Consider the following 20,722-nt stretch of genomic DNA (forward strand, 5'->3'; position numbering starts at 1 on the left):
AGAATATCAAACAAAGGACCAGAATTGTACGGGTGAAAATGACTGCAATATTTATTTATAAAATTACACACACAAACATTATGATTAGGTTAATACTACACAACCTTAAATGAAACATAAATGTTCTTGGAGCAGTTCGAGAGATTAAAAGGATCGGTTCCTGCAACATTTCGAAAATAGCCTTTTTACTGTTTTAAAACTGAATTTTTAAATACTTTTCCAACACTAACTCTAGACATGCTGCTTTTTTTCAGATTTTAACAGGGTCTCAGAAGTTGAGGTTTAAGCTATATTTCTCTTTTGATGCATTCTGAAGTATATTTTTATAGCCAACCTTGAGATTTTATTTGCATTTGACAATGAGGGTGAATGACTGCCCGAAATGGGACAGTATTAATTCCAGCCAGCAATTAGCAATGGCATAACTTTAAATAGAGTGCTGCAATACAATGTTACAAAAACACTATAGAATAGTAATGCAGAATTAAATATACATTGTCCTGAGTAAAATGGTAGATACACAAGTTTGTGGATGCTACTCCCAAATGTTAAATTATCTACATCCTAAAAGATATAAATATTTTTAAGTACAACCTTAACATGGATGTTACATCACACAACAATTCACCCTGTTTACTGGGACATCCTTTCTTTTAAATGCACAATGGTGTTAATTAGATTTGAAGTAACACACTCTTCTCAAAAGAAACCCTCAAATAGAATATGACAGCCAAGGAAATAGGGTGATGCCTGAAGCTAATTTGAACTTAAAAGTACAGTAGATTTTTTTTACGTTAGTTAAAAATACATAACCATAATGGGGTCTATTTTCATTTTTTGTCAAATTACTACCCCACCTGTTACTTGTGCAGAGATATGTGGTGGCACAGAACTGGTGCTGACATGAGTGCCAACTGCCTGAACTTCACTGATGCCACTGGTGGAGGGTATCTCCTCACAATACGCAATCATCTGTGTAAGTGTAGAACACTGTGCTTCAATGAGATTTTTGAATCCCTCGGTCATGGTTAAATGTAACCGTTCTCCAAGTGAATCAAAGCCAGCCATAACTGCTTCTTTAAGTTTTGACCCCAAGGCTTCCATAGCAACAGTGTGAGCATTCATAAGAGATGCTCCTGCTGTGCCTATGGCTTGCATAAGTGAGGTTTCTACTGCAGATGCTACAGGTGTTGCCATCTGTTCAATGGCAGAGTGCAATGAGGACAACCGCTGGTCCAACCTAACCATACCATCTTCCAAAGTGGTGTGCATGAAGGCAAGTGACTGCTCAACACGGACCCCATGTTCTAACAGCCTCCGTTTGAAAGCAGGCCCATTAAGGTCTGTAACTGCATCCAGCCCAGTAGGGGCACCTACCATGCTGGGTCTCCATGCTTCAACAGTTGTCCCCTCATCACCCACCACTACTTCCTCCCATTCTTCACTAGTGCTCAGTGACTCACTTGGTGTTTCCTGATTCTCATCCTTTATACCTCTAACTAGAGGTGTTTCTGTGCTGGTACCTGCTTCAAGTGGGATCGGTGACAATTGGCATTCAGGTGTATGTTGCTCTTCTGCTGATACAATATGCAGTCCACTGTGTTCTCTTTGCGCTTTGAAGAGGAAAAATGGTACATTGAGTACATAAGCACAGATCCATTTGGGTGCTGCACTGTCATTTGATACAAAATAACAACTTGTATACGGTGTGTAGGGACATGTTCACTTAACATTTTGTGCAAATCACAGAATACCTGAATAATATATTACTCACGAATGTGCCTTGGCATTGTACCAATATCCACAGGCCTAAGGCCTTCAAGACTTTCCTTTCCAAACACAACGATCATATCATTTTCAAATTCCGTCAACGTTTTAACATCTGGGGGACCACCACCCGCTGCCTGCCATGATCTTCTATTATAAGCGAGTTTTTCCTTTAAAAGTAAGAGTATTGAGATCTAAGACAGTAATTTGACCTTAGAAACTACCTTGCTGCAGTACATTCATTCGATCATTGCATGTAAAATGAAACTTGCATAAATCCCTATTATTATTTGTACTGTTACTTGCTGCATTGTTGCTAACATTTCTCGACCAGTGCAGCTTTTTTTTTTGCTTTTCTAGATGACTGTTACAACTTTGCCTGGTACACATGCGTTCTGTGCTCCTATTTGACAGCGATATTCGTACCTTACCTTTGTGCTTTTTTTTAAGTCATGGACCTTCTTGCGGACTTCCTCCCAGGTCCTATGAGTTCCGGAAACTGCATTGACTCTCTCTGTAACGTACTGCCATGCATCACGCCTCCTCTGCATGTCGGGAGGCTCACCTCCCCTGCCAAAGATATCCTCCCGTCTTTCCATTACCGCATCGACCAGGACACACAGGTCCCGGCTGCTGAAACGAGCCTTACGAATTCTCCTGTCTGCCATTTTTGCACCCTTCACCGGTTGCTTCTCAAAAGTTTTTTTTAAAACTTTACAGGGGGTTCAAGTGACCAGTTAACTTCTTCAGAAAAGGCGAAACAATCACTGCAAGTGCAGCATTGGCTGGCTGCTATTTCTTGTTGCCGCTAACGAGATCGCATTCTCACAATTTGCATGTTGAGAAGCTTGTGTGTTGCTACGATTTCATTTTTTTAAAACTATGTAACATATGCTTTTCTCATAACTTCGTTTCAATCTCTCACATTGCGACCGTTTTTCTCACATTTCGTTCGAAAGAGCAATGTCAGCCTTTCTTTGGAGTCGGCTGCAGTTCCCCACGCTGAGGATGGCGCTCTGTCTCTTTCCATAAGAGTCCAGTTTTCGGTTATAACCCGAAATGACCTGCCCAGCGGCGCGGTGCGTGTCGGTAATTGTAGTCCGTTGGTCGAGTCCGCGCGGCTGGCCGCGGTTACAATCAAACTACAACTCCCAGAATGCCTCGCGGCGCCCTCTGGATTGGCCAGTTCCGCGCGTCCCATAATGCCCCGCTGCATGGATACGGCGGGGCCGCGGCGCTCGAGCGACGGGCGGGGAGTCGCTGTTGGGGGAAAGAGTGTAAGTGACAGCAATTGAGTGAGCATAGCAAATATACTTTATCCTGATCACAAACACTTACTTTGCTCATGTCAGCTAGTGGCGGGCGGGTAGTTTAGCCCCCCCCCCCAAATAAACAACAACTCGGTAACTAGTGAATTGATGCCAGGTAACGGAGGGGCAATGGACAGAGTGACGGGCTACCCTGTATCCCGACACTGTACAGTATTGAGTCTGCCTGCCCGGGACCGGCTTCTTCAAACTTCACCTGTGTCTCTTGCTTTCCGCATTCTGGCTGTTTTCAGGTATTTAGGAATCAATTGTTTCAAGGTAAAAAGACTGCAGTGTGATGGGTCGCTAGGGTTCATTCAGTCTTGTTCACCTCTCCCGTCACTGGAGCGTTTGTTTTGCTCTGGTGGTGGTTATACTCATTGGTAATTCTTTTGGTTAATGTGCTATTTATTCTGTTGTAAAGTGGTGCAACATATGTTGTTGGTTTGTGTGTCTCAGCTGCTTTTGACATGTCGACTTTCTACCAAGTACTCGAGAGCATTAAGGTCGCTTCCTGTTCACAGTTCTTCAATTTCTCTGCCTTGTACCCCCGCCCCCCGCCTTTCCCCGTTACGCGATTTAAAAGTTATCCGTTTCGTTTGACTTCCGACATTTTTGGCGCTGGTAAGGCCGCTGTTACCAGCTCCTTAGGCAACCGACACAGTTTAACCCATTGAATCCCGTGGCGTTTACTGTGTAATACGAGTCGGCCTAGCGGGTGCACAATATACAGAGGAGGTAACCCCAGAATCTTATGCCTTTAGAGATTAAATAATGTCATTTTTAATGTCGCTTTTTCTTCTCTTATTCTTCTCTAGAATGGTGTGGACGTATCGTTTTTAAAAATGTGTTTTATTTAATAGAGGTGCATGTTTACCCAGGATCGGTTGGATGTATCAAAGTGACTGGTTACTATGTCAGCTGTATCTATGTATAAAGTGGTAATATGGAAATGGAACTTGGTTGTCGAGATGAAAACTGGCCTTGGGGAGAGATAACGAGCTTCACCATTTGTTCTTAAATATACATTTCACTGTGGTATGCACCATTCCCTGACACTGGTGCAAATATTTTGTGTTCCCAGGTCTCTACCATTCTCACTCTGTAACCGGCTATCCAAGAGGTGGGCAGGAGTGGAATGACCTACTGAATTAAATTCAATTTCACTCACTGAAGAAGTGTTCAACCTTTCGTTACTGCTATTTCTTTACAAGGGATATCAAATCAGTACATGAGAAATTTGTGGAAATAAACTTGTGCCATACCAATTTGTGGTGTAATGCATTAGTACACATTGCATTGCTCCACTAGATTGTGGGTCATACATTTGTTTTTAATTAAATTAATTTTTTTTTTAAATTATGCCATTGGTAGAATTTATATATTAGCAGTTTTGCCATAAATTAAGGTCTGGTACCATACACTCTGCTTTAAAAGGTGAAAAGTAATGCTGAATTTAACCTACAGCACTGTAGCTGGTGTGACACTTCAGCTACAGCAATATTTCCAATGAAAGAGCTTAGATCCACCTGAAGAGGTTGTTTTCTTTGAGACAAAAGCGCCACAACAGTAATGTAAACTGCCATTTTTTCTTGGTTGTATCTGGCACAAACATGGTTTAGCCTTCACCCACATAGGTCCCACATTCTGAAATTCCTTCCTACACCCTCTATCTCCCTCTCTTCCTTTAAGAGTCTGCTTGAAACTCACCTCTCTGACCAAGCTTTTGGCTGCTCTTGCTAATATCTCCTCCTTTAGCTTGGCATCCTTTTTTGTGATCACCTTGGGACATTTTCTATATTAAATGTGGTATATGAATGTAAGTTGTTGAATGTTCATTCTATCTATACAGGCCAGCAATGAAGTTTGGAATTTGCCATGCTCTATAGACCTTCCTCAACCGTTGGGTAAGGCCCAGTGGTTAGAAATGAAAGTTGCAATCTGCAAATTTTAAATATCTTCACATACGCAATCTGCCCCACAATACGGATGGGGCAGGTTCTACAGCACTGGCAGTTGAGACTATATAAATGCAATTAAAGTTGGGTAATGAAAGTAGTCTTGTGTTGGATCTTTGCCTCCTTGAAAACAGTAGAAGCATGCAATGCATGTGAATGTTATCTTGCCCAGGCAAGTTGCATTTTTGTTTCTACCCTCTAATGTGAACTGTGTTAATGTCTATCTTTAGTGATGGGTTGGTACAGGGTCTGCAGCAGAGAGGAATAATTATAGCAATGTCACAGTATCCCACTGGTAATATGTCTTGGTGCTTGTTGCTGTTTTCACAGAAAAATGTTACGTTGAATAACTGGAGCAAGTTCAACTGTAACAGATATTTTAAGGATGGATGATTTCAAGAGAACTTACCTTCGCCTTTGTAAAGAAGCTTGTATTGAGCCACAGGAATGTGTTCTGAATCAGTTGCATGATGTTTGTGATGGGACCTTGAGGAAAAGGCTGGACCTCTCCACACAGTCTCTCTCTGTTGACACATGTGCTGTCCTGGGAAAGGTTTTAATGAACGATATTGTATTCACAGAGATAATGCTTTGTGACTGCATGCTAAATGAAGAAGGTATTGTAATGATCCGTTGATAATGTGATCAGGGAGGACAGAACGCCTATGACTATGTTAAATGAAGCTTCTAATCTGGAAATTTGTACAGAAATGTTGCAATATTGAGATACGGTCCATAGACACTAAACATGTTAAGTTCAAGATGATATGTATTAATAATTAGAAGTATTTCAGTTGGTTGTGTAATCTTCTGTGCTTTTCAACTAATTTAGCCACAAATGATCTTATTATTGTTGTGTACTTGTATAACTTGACACAAGCACCAGTTATCAGAAAAAGAAAGACTTGCATTTATATATCTCCTTATCACATCTGTGAGCAACATCTCAGTGCTTCACAAAATAATTTTTTTGAAGTGAGATTACTGCTATGTAGGCAAAAATGTCAGTCAACATCCTACAAACAACAATGAAATGAAAGACCAGTTAATCTTTTTTGGTTGGGGGAAGGGTTGGTATTTATTGAGGGAAAAGTACTGGCCAGGACACTGGGAGAACTTACCAGTCTTTTTGAAAAAGTGTTATGGGATCTGTAACTCTTCACAGCCACATTAGATGAAGAGTGCTGAAAACTTTCATCCACCTGAACAGGCCTCTGTTTAATGTCTCAACTTAAGAATGACAACATTGACAATACAGCTCTCTGAGTATTGCACTGGAATGTCAGCTCTGGGTGAGTTCAAATCCTGGAGCAGGGCTTGAGCCCACAACCATCTGACCCTGAGGTGAGAGTGCTGCCAACTAAATAAAGCTAACTCCAGTTATTTACACTATCCATTTGTAATCTATGTTTCAAAATCATACAAGGGGAAATTGATGATTTATCAACTAAACATGCCAAAAAAGTAAACCAATATCAGAAAATGATTTTTAAACCGGGCCTATTCCGACATCCACTTCTAAATGGAGTTAAGGTACAGATCCGTTATGATCTAATTACATGGTGAAACAGACTTAAGGGGCTTAATGGCACTCCTGTTCCTATGTTCCTATATTCCAGTACTACTAACTTGAGAGCTATGTTTTCCAGCAAGCCTTTGTCACAGGCCTGCTGCCATGCTGGTTATGTTCATTCTTGAAGATGCTTGGCAGTACCATGACTCTAACCTTGTTTGAGGCCAATTCTCCACTGACCTGTTACATTGTATTACCAATTGTATAAATTGTTACTTTTGTAAAAGTGAGAGCATTAAAAAAAACTTTTAATCATTAAGTTTCATATGTTGTATGATAGATTAGTAAGGTGATAAATTTTGGAAAATAAAACACTTCTAATTTGGTCCACAAAACTCTCCCATGCCTGCAGTACTTGTAAATTGTGGGATCAGTGTTACGTGGTTAACTTTTTGGAATCCAGCTTTCCTATATTTGAGTATTTGCAGACTTGATTTTTATTCTGTTTTTGTATTTCCTGCTTTCAATTTTACAGCAGTAAGTGGCTTAGTGGACTAGAATAGGTCATTTTCCTTTGCTGCTATAAGTTTCCCATCTATGTTGCTATGGTGAAGTGCCCAATGGAAAACAGATACCTCATACTAAAAGGAAAACAAAAGAGAGTTTTGGCCCCAGGGTATCCATGACCCAGTCCTTGCAATACATAGCCAGTGGCTTTTGGCCTGTAGGTAGCTTACCCCCTGCCTTCTTGACTGCAGGAGATACATAGCCCACAAAGACAAGGGAAAAAGGAACATACTATTTAAAAAAAAAATTAAATAGCTTTGCAAAATTATTAGTGATATACAGTAAATGGGCCGTAATTAATGATCGAATGATTTATAATCTAAAAGATTTATTGAAAGTTGGCCCTTTGTAGGCCTCTAATGCAGTACTAAGTATCTGTACAAAATCTTAAATGTTTTTTGTTTTGTTAGGTGCCAAACTGCTGTTGCATGGACTGTGTGCAAACACCACGATCCAAGCGTTAGATATAAAGGTAAGTGTAAGCAGGCCTGGACTCAGGAGATAAGATAATAGAAAGTAAGATATAGCCACACACTTTGGGGCAGAGGATGAATACTCTTTAATTCCCAGAATAGAAGTTGTTGAGTGACATATTGTGAAGGTCATCAGCAAAAGCACTTCAGAATCTTATCCCAGCTTCTCAAATATGGTTATTTTAAACCACATCAACAAAAAATAAAGCATTTATTGTGATATAAAGATTCCTATCAGGTTATGAGGTGTACAACTAAATGGAACACAATGGGTAAGAATAGGGTAGGGTAGTTACATAGAAACATAGAATATAGGAGCAGGAGTAGTCCATTCAGCCCTTAAGCCTGCTCTGCCATTCAATATGATCATGGCTGATTCTCTATTTCAATACTATATTCATGCTCTCTGCCCGAACCCCTTGATGCCTTCTGTGTCTAGAAATCTATCCATCTCCTTCTTAAATATATTCAGTGACTTGGCCTCCACAGCCTTCTGTGGTTGAGAATTCCAAAGGTTCACCCCCCTCTGAGTGAAGAAATTTCTCCTCATCTCAGTCCGAAATGTCCTACCCCGTATCCTGAGACTGACCCCTCGTTCTAGACCCCACCCCCCCAGCCAGGGGAAACATCCTCCCTGCATCCAGTCTGTCTAGCCCTGTCAGAATTTTATACGTTTCAATGAGAGTCCCCTCTCATTCTTCTAAACTCTAGTGAATACAGGCATAGTCGACCCAATCTCTCCTCATAAGACAGTCCTGCCATCCGAGGAATCAGTCTGGTGAACCTTCGCATCACTTTCTCTATGGCAAGTATATCCATCCTTAGGTTAGGAGACCAAAACTGCACACAATACTCCAGGTGTGGTCTCACCAAGGCCTTATATAGCTGCAGTAAGACATCCTTGCTGCTGAACTCAAATCCTCTTGCAATGAAGGCCAGCATACCATTTGCCTTCCTAACTGCTTGCTGCACCTGCATGTTTGCTTTCAGTGACTGGTGTACAAGGACACCCAGGTCCCTTTGTACAACAACATTTCCCAATCTCACCATTTAAATAATACTCTGCCTTTCTGTTTTTCCTTCTGAAGTGGCTAACTGTACATTTATCCATGTTATACTGCATCTGCCATGTATTTGCCCACTCACTCAACTTGTCTAAATCGCCTTGAAGCCTCTTTGCATCCACCACATAACTCTCAATCCCACCAAGTTTTATGTCATCAGCAAACTTGGAAATATTACATTTGGTTCCCTCATCCAAATCGTTGATATATATTGTGAATAGCTGAGGCCCAAGCACTGATTCCACGGTACCCCACTAGTCACCACATGCCACCCTGAAGAAGACCCATTTATTCCTACTCTCTTTCCTGTCTGTTAACCAATTTTCAATTCATGCCAGTATATTACCCCCAATCCCATGTGCTTTAATTTTGCACACTAACCTCTTATGGCAAACTTTATCAAAGGCCTTCTGAAAATCCAAATTCACCACATCCACTGGTTCTCCCTTATCTATTCTACCAATTACATCCTCAAAAAAAACTCCAGTAGGTTTGTCAAACACCATTTCCCTTTCATAAATCCATGTTGACTTTGTCTAATCCCATTGATATTTTCTAGGTGTCCTGTTATCACATCCTTTATAATAGACTCTAGCATTTTCCCTACTACTGATGTTAGGCTAACCGGTCTGTAGTTCCCCGTTTTCTTTCTCCCTCCTTTTTTAAATAGTGGGGTTACATTTGCCACCCTCCAATCTGCAGGAACTGTTCCATAATCTATAGAATTTTGGAAGATGACCACCAATGCCTCCACTATTTCCATGACCACCTCTTTTAGTACTCTGGGATGCAGATGATCAGATCCTGGGGATTTATCGGCTTTCAGTCCCGTTAATTTCTCCAGCACTTTTTTTTACTAATACTAATTTCCTTTAATTCCTCCTTCTCACTAGACCCTTGGTTCCCTAGCATTTCTGGGAAGTTTTCTATGTCCTATTCTGTGAAGACAGAACCAAAGGGCCCGATGTTAGCAGGGCTGCGGGTTCTCGGCGGGGGGGCTATCGGGCGCGTGGGTAACGCGCCCGATGAAATTAGTCAGCTCCCCACGCAATTGTAGCATACAATCCACTAATTGGATCCACATACCTGCTCCTCCGGGTTCCCCACTGCTGATCTGCGCGTCGGGCGGGCTGCGCATGCGCAGTAAGATCTGTCAGCTGGAGGAGCTCTATTTAAAGGGGCAGTCCTCCACTGACAGATGCTGCAACAAACATGGAGCAGCTCAGGGGGAAGGCTGCTCCCAGTTTAATGATGCCTCACTCCAGGTATCAATACATGGGGTGAGGAGGTGGGGGAGGACAGAGATCTTCCTCCCGGCAGGCGGGAGGAAGCGGCCTGCCTCTGCCACCAGGAAGGCCTGGCTCGGGGTGGCAGAGGAGGTCACCAGCACCACCAACATATTGCCCACCTGCATACAGTGCAGGAGGCGCTCCAATGACCTCAGTAGGTCAGCCGAAGTGAGTACACTTACTCTTTCCCCTACACTCCGTCTGCCACATCACCGCCCCCAACCCACATCTCCTTCTGCACTGCCAACACTACTCTGTCACATCACCCCTCATACCCACTCATCCTCATCGTACCTGCACCTACCCACCTCGCCAGTACTCATCCCGCCACTACCACTCAACCCAATCCTCATACAATCTCATGGCTGTATCTTGTACTCACCCTCTCGTGCATCTCTTTCACGGCCAGCCTCACTCAGCCTGCCACTACCTGTGCTGCAGCCACAGGGCATGCATTACATATGTGCAGTAGGAAGCGTAAGGCAAACGTGTTGTGAGCATGAAGGGGATGCACCATGACAAACCCTCATACACAAGGGTGTTTGAGGGTTTGTCATGGTTGTTACTTATATTGAATTTCTGACCAACTCACATTACATATTATATTGGCACCACTACTGCCATGTCTTTGCGAATCTTGTCTGGTCTGTGCAATAATGCCCTTTCCTGAGGATCACTATGAAGACCCACAACTGATGCCACCCATTGTGTCACTGCAGAGTGGGTGTAGGTGTATTTGCAGGACTCTTTTGTGCAGACGGCTGAGAGACGTCGGCGATGTCCCCGGTTGCACCCTGGAAGGATGCGGAGGAGAGGTTGTTGAGGGCAGTGGTGACTTTGACAGCGACAGGTAAGACGATGGTGCTCGGGCCAGCCAGGAGAAGCTTGGCATGAAGGAGGCTGCAGATGTCCACGACTACATGTCGAGTGAGTCTGAGCCTCCGTGTGCACTGCTGCTCAGAGAGGTCTAGGAAGCTGAGCCTTGGTCTGTGGACCCTGTGGCGAGGGTAGTGCCCGCTGCGACGCATCTCTCTCTGTGGTAGCCCTCCCTCCTACTGTGCAGGTGGATGTGTCACAGCACTCTGTTGTGGAGCTCCACGTGTCAGAGGTGGACGGCGAGGCTGGTGATGCTGTTCGCCCTCCGAGGAGGTCATGACTGCAGCTACGGCGGCCCCCATCCGGAAGATGTACATCTGAAGGAGTCCACAAGGTAGGTACATGTGTCTGGACCCCGGGGTAAGTGTGCAAGTTGGTGACTTTGATTGTCAGGAGGAGGATGGTGGAGGCCAAACTTTGTCCCAAGTGACAGAGTGGCCTCCTGCAATGAGTGAGGGTCTCTCTCCCCCCCCCCCCCCCCCCCACCTGTCAAATGGACCTTTGCAGCTGCCACAGGCTGATGGCTGCAACAGGTCCATTTGAACTGGGAGTGCTTCCCCCAGTGTGGGAAACAGTCCCAGGTTGCTCTAAAATCCCACCCCTCCTCACATAATCCCTTAATCAGGTCAGTTAATGACCTGAACAAGCAAAATAAATACTTTCAAGTGGCATCCCGCTGGCTTTAATTGCCTGCGGGATTCCCACCAGCGGGGGCTGCGCGTGCACGCCGCGCGTCAGCGGGGCACCCGGAAGTGCGCGGGTTCAAGGCGGGCTCCGGTCCCGCTCCGGGATTTCACGATTTTCGGGGCCCCCCTGCCAGGAATGCACCCGATAGCGGGTGCTAAAATGCTGCCCAAAGTATTTGTTTAATTGCTGTGTCATTTCCCTGTTCCCCATTATAAATTCTCCTGTTTCTGACTGTAAGGGACCTACATTTGTCGTCACTAATCTTTTTCTTTTTACATGCTTGTAGAAACTTCTACAGTCTGCTTTTATGTTCCTTGCAAGTTTACTCTCATACTCTCTTTTTCTCCTCCTAGTCAATCTCCTGGTCCTTTTTTGCTGAATTCTAAACTGCTCCCAATCCTCAGGCTTGCTACTTTTTCTGACAACTTTATATGACTGCCCTGGATCTAATACTGTCCTTAATTTCTTTTGTTAGCCATGGTTGGGCTGCTTTTCCTTTTGTGTTTTTGCACCAGAAAGGAATGTATAACTGTTGCAATTCATGTATTCGTTCCTTAAATGTTAACCATTGCCTATCCACCGTCATGCCTTTTAATGAAGCTCCCCAATCTATCGTAGACAATTCATTCCTCATACCTTCGTACTTTCCTTTGTTTAGATTTAGGATCCTAGTTTTGGATTGGACTACTTCACTTTCCATCTTAATGAAGAATTCTATCATGTTATGGTCACTCTTCCCTAAAGGACCCCGCACAACAAGATTATTAATTAACCCCTTCTCATTGCACAATATCCAATCTAGGATAGCCTGTTCCCTGGTTGGCTCCTCAATGTACTGGTCTAATAAACCATCTCTTGCACACTCCAGGAATTCATCCTCCACAATATTATTGCTAATTTATTTGGCCAGTCTGTATGTAGATTAAAGTCACCCATGATTACTGTAATACCCTTGTTACAGATATCTCTAATTTCTTATTTGATACCATCCCCTACCTTACCACTACTGTTTGGAGGCCTATAGACAACACCCACCAGTGTTTTCTGCCCCTTGGTGCTTCTTAACTCCACCCAGACTGATTCCGCATCTTTGATTTTCTGAGCTAATATCCTTTCTCACTATTGCTCTGTTTTCATCCTTTACTAACAATGCCACCCACCTCATTTTCCATTTTGCCTGTCCTTCCTAAATATCGAATATCCTTGGATATTCAGCTCCCAGCCTTGGTCACCTTGCAGCCATGTCTCTGTAATCGAAATTATATTGTATCTGTTTACATCTATTTGCGCTGTTAATTCGTCTACCTTATTACGAATGCTTCGTGCATTCAGATACAGTGCCTTTAGATTTGTCTTAACGTTTTTAGACATCTTAACATTTTTTTGTACTGTGGTCCTATTTGTCTTAACATTTTTCTTACCCGGACCCTATTTGTGAGTGCACTCTTTTGTTTGTGTCAGGAAGGGACAGAGCGTACTATCTGGTTATCCCTACCCCAGTCACTTTTCGGCACTGCTTCCTTGTCTTTTCTCTTCAGCATTCTAGATTTCTCTCTGACCATCCGGATTCTTTCCCCTCAGTCTGGTTCAGTAATAACTGAAGTCGAATACATTTTAAAGTTCAACACATCTTTAATAGCAGGGTTCTTAGTCTGCAGCATTGATTTGGACTCCTGATAGAGTCCCTCTATGCTGGCAGAGCAAGAACAACAACATACAGAAATCCACACGTTTTTATACAGATGAATAGGGTTGGAACATACTTAACGAGGGTCAACACCAATCATAAGCCGGGCATAGGTTGCCATGCGAGGTTACATTATTTCCGACCAATCATAAATCGTCCATGTGCTGATCATGCTGCTGTTAGACATCAAAGGGGATAACTTCCTCACTTTCCAACTTGGAATGTTCTTCCCTGTTCCTTCTGTTCCTTATCTCCCAACCTGGAATGTCTTTCAACTTTGGCTAAGCTCGTTACCTATATTGATCTGCCATAAACATGGAGACATTCAGACCAGTCCTTGACTCACATCAAAGACCTATCATTGATAAGACAATGCAGGCCTGCTGACTAAGCAAACATATGGCCCAGCAGGAGGGCCAGGCCACTTGTATCAATCTCAGTTACTAACTAATTAACCCTTTCTAACCATTTTGCATTCTGCTTCTTTGCCACGTAGACATTTTAATATTTTACCGAAAACTGACCATGTAGGGATTCTCATCTCCACCGGGACCCTCTTTTTCCACCTCCCCTCCCCCAATTTGGTTTAAAGCCCTATCTACCTCCCTAGTTATTCGATTCGCTGGAACTCTGGTCCCCGCATGGTTCAGGTGTAGTCTGTCCCAACGGAACAGCTTTCTCCTTCCCCAGTACTGGTGCTAGTTATTCTCTGATCTGTAATTTTAGTCTTTGTGATGGGATAACGTCAGTATTTCTCTACTTTTTGCCTATTTGCATATTCTTCATTGTACTGCTACAAAGTCCATTGAAATCCATTTTAGATATCCTTTATTTTGTGAAATAGATATCTTTAGTTTTCCTTTCAATTTTCACTACTTGTTCAACATGCAATTTCCCATGCTATATTTCATTTACATCCAAAGGTGTTTGCTGTACCATTCTTGTTGAACTTAAATTTTAATCACCAGAATGATCAGTTTCTGCTGAATCGACAATATTCAAAGCCTTGCATATGGTGCATCATACTTTCCCGATTGACTCAAATTTCCTAAGAACCAATCAAAAAGCACTTTGTTTATTGGCTTCTGAGCTCATCTCGTACAAAGTTCTTCAAAAATTCGAAGCCTGCTTGCCACTTCTGTTCTTTCCATTTCTATTTGTAACATGTATTAAACTTGTAGTTTACTCTGATCCATGATCAACACTTCAAAATATGTTTAACAGTGTAGGGATGAAAACAAGATTTGACATGTAAGCAACATAAGTGAGCTATTCCACAGTGTGAGTTTTGAGAAACAAATAAGTCGCAATGCTGCATGCATTCTTAACCAGATTATCACTTCTGTAACACTGTATAATATATCTGCATACTATGGTAATTATTTTTAGTGATCACCTTGTCCAATATTCAGTTTAGGAGCTTTATTATTTTGTGTCTAAGGGTAATAACCTGCGAACAGTTGGGGCTGAAGCACTGGGGAAGCTGCTACGACAAAACAAGTCTCTCAAGAGGTAAGAATGGCTCCTTCAGATCGTGATGTGGAGATGCCGGTGATGGACTGGGGTTGACAATTGTAAACAATTTTACAACACCAAGTTATAGTCCAGCAATTTTATTTTAAATTCAGATCAGCAGCTAAACAGGTGGCTTTCAAATTGTCTTTGACACAGGGATGTACAGAGTACAAATCAGCATCTGTTATTTTTCTTGTGACAAGTCCAATCCAGTTTTGATGAAGTCCTTTCCCTCCCCCAATACAAATACAGTGTGAGTTATCTGACCCAGGTTTTGTTTAATGAAATGCAAGTTAGGAACTGTAGGGATCAGGCTTTCCCTTTCATTGTGTAACGTATAATGATCATTAATGTACATATTTTCAGACCCCATGGCAATGAGAATTAATTGTACTGTGAGGAAGAAAGGTGTTTTGTGATATCAGCAGAACCATATCTATGTAGTTTGGTTATAAAAGCCTCAGATTTTCATCTAACTTATTTTAATTACTTACATACCAGGTTAGCCCTCCCCATTGATGTAAATTCTATTCCATAGCTTCTCATTGCATTTTCTGTATTTGTACTACAATACATGCTAACCTTCATTTCTATTAATGAACTGTTGACTATTATTTAATAAACTTGCATCAATTATATTGCAAACACTAATCCATCAATGCAACTTTCATTCTGCATTTAATGATATGGGGCCCAATATTAGTAGGGAGGCGGGTTGGCAGCAGGGGGTCGACTGGGCGCATGGATAACGTGCCCAGTGAAATCGGTGGGTTTGGCACGCGATCGTAAGTAAATTGAAGCCACTTACCTTGGCTTCCAGGTTTCGCACTGGAAAGCTGCACAGCGGGCGAACTGCGCACCCGCATCGTAGGCTGTTAGCTGGAGGAGCCCTATTTAAAGGGGCAGTCCTCCACTGACTGACGCTGCAGAAAATAGGCAAAATTACAGCATGGAGCAGCCCAGGGGGAAGGCTGCTCCCAGGTTTAATGATGCCTCACTCCAGGTCTAACTGGATGGGGTGAGGAGGAGGAGGGGGATCTTCCACCTGGCAGACGGGAGGAAGTGGCCTGCCTCTGGCACCACGAAGGCCTGGCTCGAGGTGGCAGAGGAGGTCACCAGCATCTCCAACATATCACGCACCTGCATACAGTGCAGGAGGCGTTTCAATGACCTAACCAGGTCAGCCGAAGTCTTACTCATTCGCCTACACTCCATCTGCCACATCACCGCCTCCACCCCACATCTCCTTCTGCACTGCCAACACTACTCTATCACATCACTCCTCACACCCACTGAACCCTTATCCTTATCTTACCTGCACTTCCTCACCTCCCCAGTACTCATACCACCATTACCAATCAACCCAATCCTCATACAATCTCATGGCTCTGTCTCATACTCCCCCTCTCATGCATCTCTTTCACGGTCAGCCTCACCTAACCTGCCACTACCTGTGCTGAAGCCACAGGGCATGTATCACATTTGTAGTAGGAAGCGTAAGGTAAACGTGTCGTGAGCATGAAGGGGATGTACAAGGGTGTTTGAGGGTTTATCATGGTTTTTACTTATATTTGATTTCTGATCAACTCGCATTACATTTTATATTGTCACCACTACTGCCACATCTTGGCCATTCTTGACTGGCTTGTGCAATAAGGCCCTTTCATGAGGTTCTCCATAAACACCCTTGATGCCACCCATTGGGTCACCCTACAGTGGGTGTATGTGTAGTTGCACAACTACTTTATGCAGTTGCGCAGCACTGTGTTGAGTAGCTCCACGTGGTGGAGGTGGACGGCATGCCTGGCGAGGCTGGTGATGTTGCTCGTCCTCCAATGGAGTGATGAATGCAGCTATGGAACCCCCCCATCCCCCATCCTGACGGTGTGAGGGGGTCTGCAAAGTAGGTAAATGTGTTTTGGACAGCAGAGTTTAGGGTATGATATAATAATTTTGAGTGTGGAGACAACTATGTGGCAGGCAAAACTTTGTCTGAGGTGACAGAGTGCCCTGCTGCAATGAATGAGGCATTCCCCCCAACTGTCAAGGAATCCTCTGCATCTCCCAATGGCTGCTGACTGAAACACGTCCGCAACAACAGGGAGTGTTTCCCACAGCATGGGAAACACGCTGAGGAGAGTCCAAAATCACATCCCTGCTAAAATCTCTTCCCAATGAGGTCGTCAACGACTTCAAGTACCTCCCTAACTATCTAAACTGTCATCCTGCCGGCTTTAATTGCCGGTGGGGGTCCCGCATGCGGGGGCTGCGCGTGCACTGATTCGCGCCATTGGGGAACCCGGAAGTTGGCGGGTTGGAGCCGGGCTCCGGACCCGCTCCAGAATTCCCCAATTTTAGGAACCCCCCCGCCAGGAACGCACCTGCTCGGCCATCCTAAAATTGACTCCATGGTGTGCACTGGATATTAATATTCAGAATATCACCACTGTGAGGAAAATATAGACCCAAACTGAATTAAATGATCCCTAACAACTCTGCAGAATATCTATTTATATATGTACAGGCCATATTTCAATGTCACATGTGTTAAGTGTATTGTCATGTTTGAATATGATTGGTCCAAATATCATATTTAAGATACCGCAACTGATCAGGTAACATTTTATTTTCAATATAAAATTCCCTCAATAACGGCAGTAAACTAATAATGACCTCAGAATGTACCTATTCACAGCACTTTCCTTGGAAGGAGCAGTTGGAAAATAAAATTTCTGCTCTGGTTCAGTTAACTGTTGTGCGCTTAAAGACATACTAGGTTAAACGTAACTTCAGCTAAGCAGAGAGTGCTCTCTTTGTGGTGATCCCTTTAAACTTACTTGGAAAAGACTAGATAATTAGGTATGTTTTAATTGATATGTGTCAGATGTAAAGTCTTTTGAAGTCCAGTCACTATTATTTAAGACACTTTTCATGTCGTGTGGTGATTCCTTCTAGTTTGATATTGGAATGGAACGCTCTTGGAATGTGGGAGGAAGGATTTTGCGTATTCTGTGAGGGAATCAGAGCCAACAAATTCCTTAAACATCTAGACCTGCGCAATAACCAGATCAACCACCAGGGTGTAGGCGAGCTGGCAATGGCCTTAAAACATAATGATACACTGGAGGAACTGGGTGAGTATGGGGAATACTTTGGGGAATGGTTTAATCCTTTTTTTAAAAAAAATGTAGAAGTACTTTTCATCAAAATTAACGATAAGGTTAGCACTTCAGTTGCATAACGATCGTGTATTGGAAATCATTGAGCTTTTATATTGCCGTTAAACTCATTATGGAGCTGTGTATTTCATACTTGTTAAGTCTCACTTGTTTTTGAGCTTTAGAAAAAATGCTATTAATTTATTTGTTTGAAAATGTCTACACTTAAGTAATATTATGCCACTTTTAAAAAAAAATTACCATTTTGCCACAAATGGAGCCTGATTAATTTTGGAAGCACATCAATGGACACAAATGTAACCTAGGTTAATTTAGCAACTTTAAAAGCTGCAGATGGCTCTCACAGTGATGTCATTCTCTCACTGTACTTTGTAGCCTCTGTAATTTCCTGATCGTTCCTATGTTTTGTGTCTATTGTGTAGATCTTCGCTGGAATAATGTTGGCCTGTTAGGCGGGCGAGCGTTACTCAGTGCATTACAACAAAACAAGACCCTGGTGCGTCTAGAACTGGCTGGAAACAACATCCCCAGTGATCTCTTGAAAGCTGTAGGTAGGTGCAAATGGATTTTATTCTTGTAGTAAATGGGTTCTGGAGAGTGACAAATCACTTGAGTGAAAAATGAAAATATTTGTCCATGCAAGCGATTTGTTATTTAAGCCGATGGCATCCAGGGTGTGCCACTGCACAAAGCTAAGCATATAGAGATGCCATGCTCTCACTTAATCCTTTAATCCGATAGTTAAAACTGTGCAGGAGGTTTGCATATTCAAATTTTAATTTCTCCCTCACTTTCAAGAAGTGGAAGGAGTTATGTAATGATTCTTTTATTCTTTCAATGAGTTCGTTTAAAATCTTCAAGTTTCTTTTAAACCTAAGTGTTCTGTGTTCAGCAGACAATGTTTCTCTTCCAATTTTATTTCAGAAGTGATGCTTGGAACCATCCTTATCTCATTTGTGTTAATAAGAAGTAATGTTATTTTAGTACTATAATACAATTTTTAGATTATCACCAAACATAAAAAGCGATTTCTTGCCCCATAGGTTTCTTTGGCATGCTTCACCATGGTAACCATCATCATGTCAGACCACATTCTGTATTTCAATTGAAAACTAATTTTGTCATCCAAATTTTTTTCTAAAATGTCCCTAAACCTCTTAGAGGCTTTAAAAAAAAAGTACAAGTTAAAAGATTTTAGTAGATTCAAGATTAACTTTAAAATGGCTTTTGATAAGGTCCCACACAAGAGGTTAGTGTGCAAAATTAAAGCACATGGGATTGGGGGGAAAATACTGGCATGGATTGAGAATTGGTTGACAGACAGGAAACAGAGAGTAGGAATAAACGGGTCTTTTTCCGGGTGGCAGGCAGTGACTAGTGGGGTACCGCAGGGATCAGTGCTTGGGCCCCAGTAAATCGCAATATAGATCAATGATTTGGATGAGGGAACTAAATGTAATATTTCCAAGTTTGCGGACGACACAAAGCTGGGGTGGAATGTGAGCTGTGAGGAGGATGCAAAGAGGCTCCAATGTGATTTAGACAAGTTGGGTGAGTGGGCAAGAACATGGCAGATGCAGTATAACGTGGTTAAATGTGAGGTTATCCACTTTGGTTGTAAAAATAGAAAGGCAGATTATTATCTGAATGGTGATAGATTGGGAAAAAGGGAGGTGCAACGAGACCTGGGTGTCCTTGTACACTGGTCGCTAAAAGCGAGCATTCAGGTGCAGCAAGCAGTTAGGAAGGCGAATGGTATGTTGGCCTTCATTGCAAGAGGATTTGAGTACAGGAGCAGGGATGTCTTACAGCAGTTATACAGGGCCTTGGTGAGACCACATCTGGAGTATTGTGTGCAGTTTTGGTCTCCTTATCTGAGGAAGGATGTCCTTGCCATGGAGGGAGTGCAACGAAGGTTTACCAGACTGATTCCTTGGATGGCAGGACTGACGGATGAGGAGAGATTGGATCGACTAGGCCTATATTCACTCGAGTTTAGAAGAATGAGAGGGGATTTCATCGAAACATATAAAATTCTAACCGGACTAGACAGATTAGATGCAGGGAGGATGTTCCCGATGGCTGGGGAGTCCAGAACCAGGGGTCACATTCTCAGGATATGGGGTATGCCATTTAGAACCGAAATGAGGAGAAATTTCTTCTCTGAGGGTGGTGAACCTGTGGAATTCTCTACCACAGAAGGCAGTGGAGGCCAAGTCATTAGATGTATTCAAGAAGGAGATAGATATATTTCTTAATGCTAAAGGGATATGGGGAAAAGGTGGGAACAGGGTACTGAGTTAGACGATCAGCCATGATTATTTTGAATGGCGGAGCAGGCCCGAATGGCCTACTCTTGCTCCTATTTTCTATGTTTCTATGTAAAACTAAATTTCTCATCAGATCTTCAACTAGCATAAAAAATGAAAATGACTGGTACTTCTTATTTGTGCAAAATAACAACTTAACCCCCCTCACCCCCCAAAAAAATGCTAGGCTACATTTTCACAAGTCCAAAAAAATTCCATACAGTTAGTGCTAGCACAAAATGCATATTTAAAAATAGAAACCTATTTTATGGACTGCAAATCCTGCTGAAACAATTTATACTATTAAATTTCCTTGTAATTGGACTGTTTCAGTTTAAAATTACATTTCTAAATACGTGTACTTGATTTCTTTTGAACAAAGTCCACAAACATGTCTCAGCTCCTTTTTGGGGATGTTGGTGATGCTCACAATTATGGTTCACAATAGTGGGCATTATTCCAGAATTTTGTTGAAACTCTATTCCATAGATTTGCAGTTATGTCCAAACCAAATGAAAAGCTTATTTAATA

General features: G+C 42.6%; 2 protein-coding genes across 4 annotated transcripts in view; one reads left to right on the forward strand and one right to left on the reverse strand.

The window, feature by feature from the left end:
* On the reverse strand, window positions 1-2,825 carry LOC137341162 (uncharacterized). Its single transcript, XM_068004149.1, has 3 exons — window positions 2,199-2,825; window positions 1,775-1,937; window positions 1-1,613 (listed from the first exon to the last, which is right to left on the reverse strand). The coding sequence occupies exons 1-3, from the start codon at window positions 2,433-2,435 to the stop codon at window positions 841-843; spliced, it is 1,173 nt and encodes a 390-aa protein (XP_067860250.1). The 5' UTR covers window positions 2,436-2,825; the 3' UTR covers window positions 1-840.
* Window positions 2,826-2,930: 105 nt separating this feature from the next.
* lrrc45 (leucine rich repeat containing 45) overlaps window positions 2,931-20,722 on the forward strand; it is a 63,391-nt gene continuing 45,599 nt past the window's right edge. Inside the window, exons 1-6 of one of the 3 annotated variants that reach the window (XM_068004145.1) lie at window positions 2,931-3,044; window positions 5,363-5,649; window positions 7,523-7,584; window positions 14,630-14,700; window positions 17,659-17,837; window positions 18,305-18,433. In XM_068004145.1, coding sequence (XP_067860246.1) covers window positions 5,418-5,649; window positions 7,523-7,584; window positions 14,630-14,700; window positions 17,659-17,837; window positions 18,305-18,433 — 673 coding nt within the window. In that variant the 5' untranslated portion in view covers window positions 2,931-3,044; window positions 5,363-5,417. Of the gene's footprint in view, window positions 3,045-3,077; window positions 3,329-4,922; window positions 4,982-5,362; window positions 5,650-7,522; window positions 7,585-14,629; window positions 14,701-17,658; window positions 17,838-18,304; window positions 18,434-20,722 lie in introns of those variants that run through there. The other 2 variants (XM_068004147.1, XM_068004148.1) reach the window with 2 other exon arrangements.

The sequence above is a fragment of the Heptranchias perlo genome, chromosome 23, assembly GCF_035084215.1.
Source record: "Heptranchias perlo isolate sHepPer1 chromosome 23, sHepPer1.hap1, whole genome shotgun sequence".
Classification (NCBI taxonomy): domain Eukaryota; kingdom Metazoa; phylum Chordata; class Chondrichthyes; order Hexanchiformes; family Hexanchidae; genus Heptranchias; species Heptranchias perlo.

What these genes read in the sequence shown, in the direction of transcription:
- LOC137341162 (XM_068004149.1), bottom strand. Translation starts at nt 2,435, where the DNA reads ATGGCAGACAGGAGAATTCGTAAGGCTCGTTTCAGCAGCCGGGACCTG. An exon ending in ACTTAAAAAAAAGCACAAAG is followed by an intron (nt 1,938 to 2,198) that starts GTAAGGTACGAA and finishes TTACTTTTAAAG; the next exon opens with GAAAAACTCGCTTATAATAG. An exon ending in TACAATGCCAAGGCACATTC is followed by an intron (nt 1,614 to 1,774) that starts GTGAGTAATATA and finishes TCCTCTTCAAAG; the next exon opens with CGCAAAGAGAACACAGTGGA.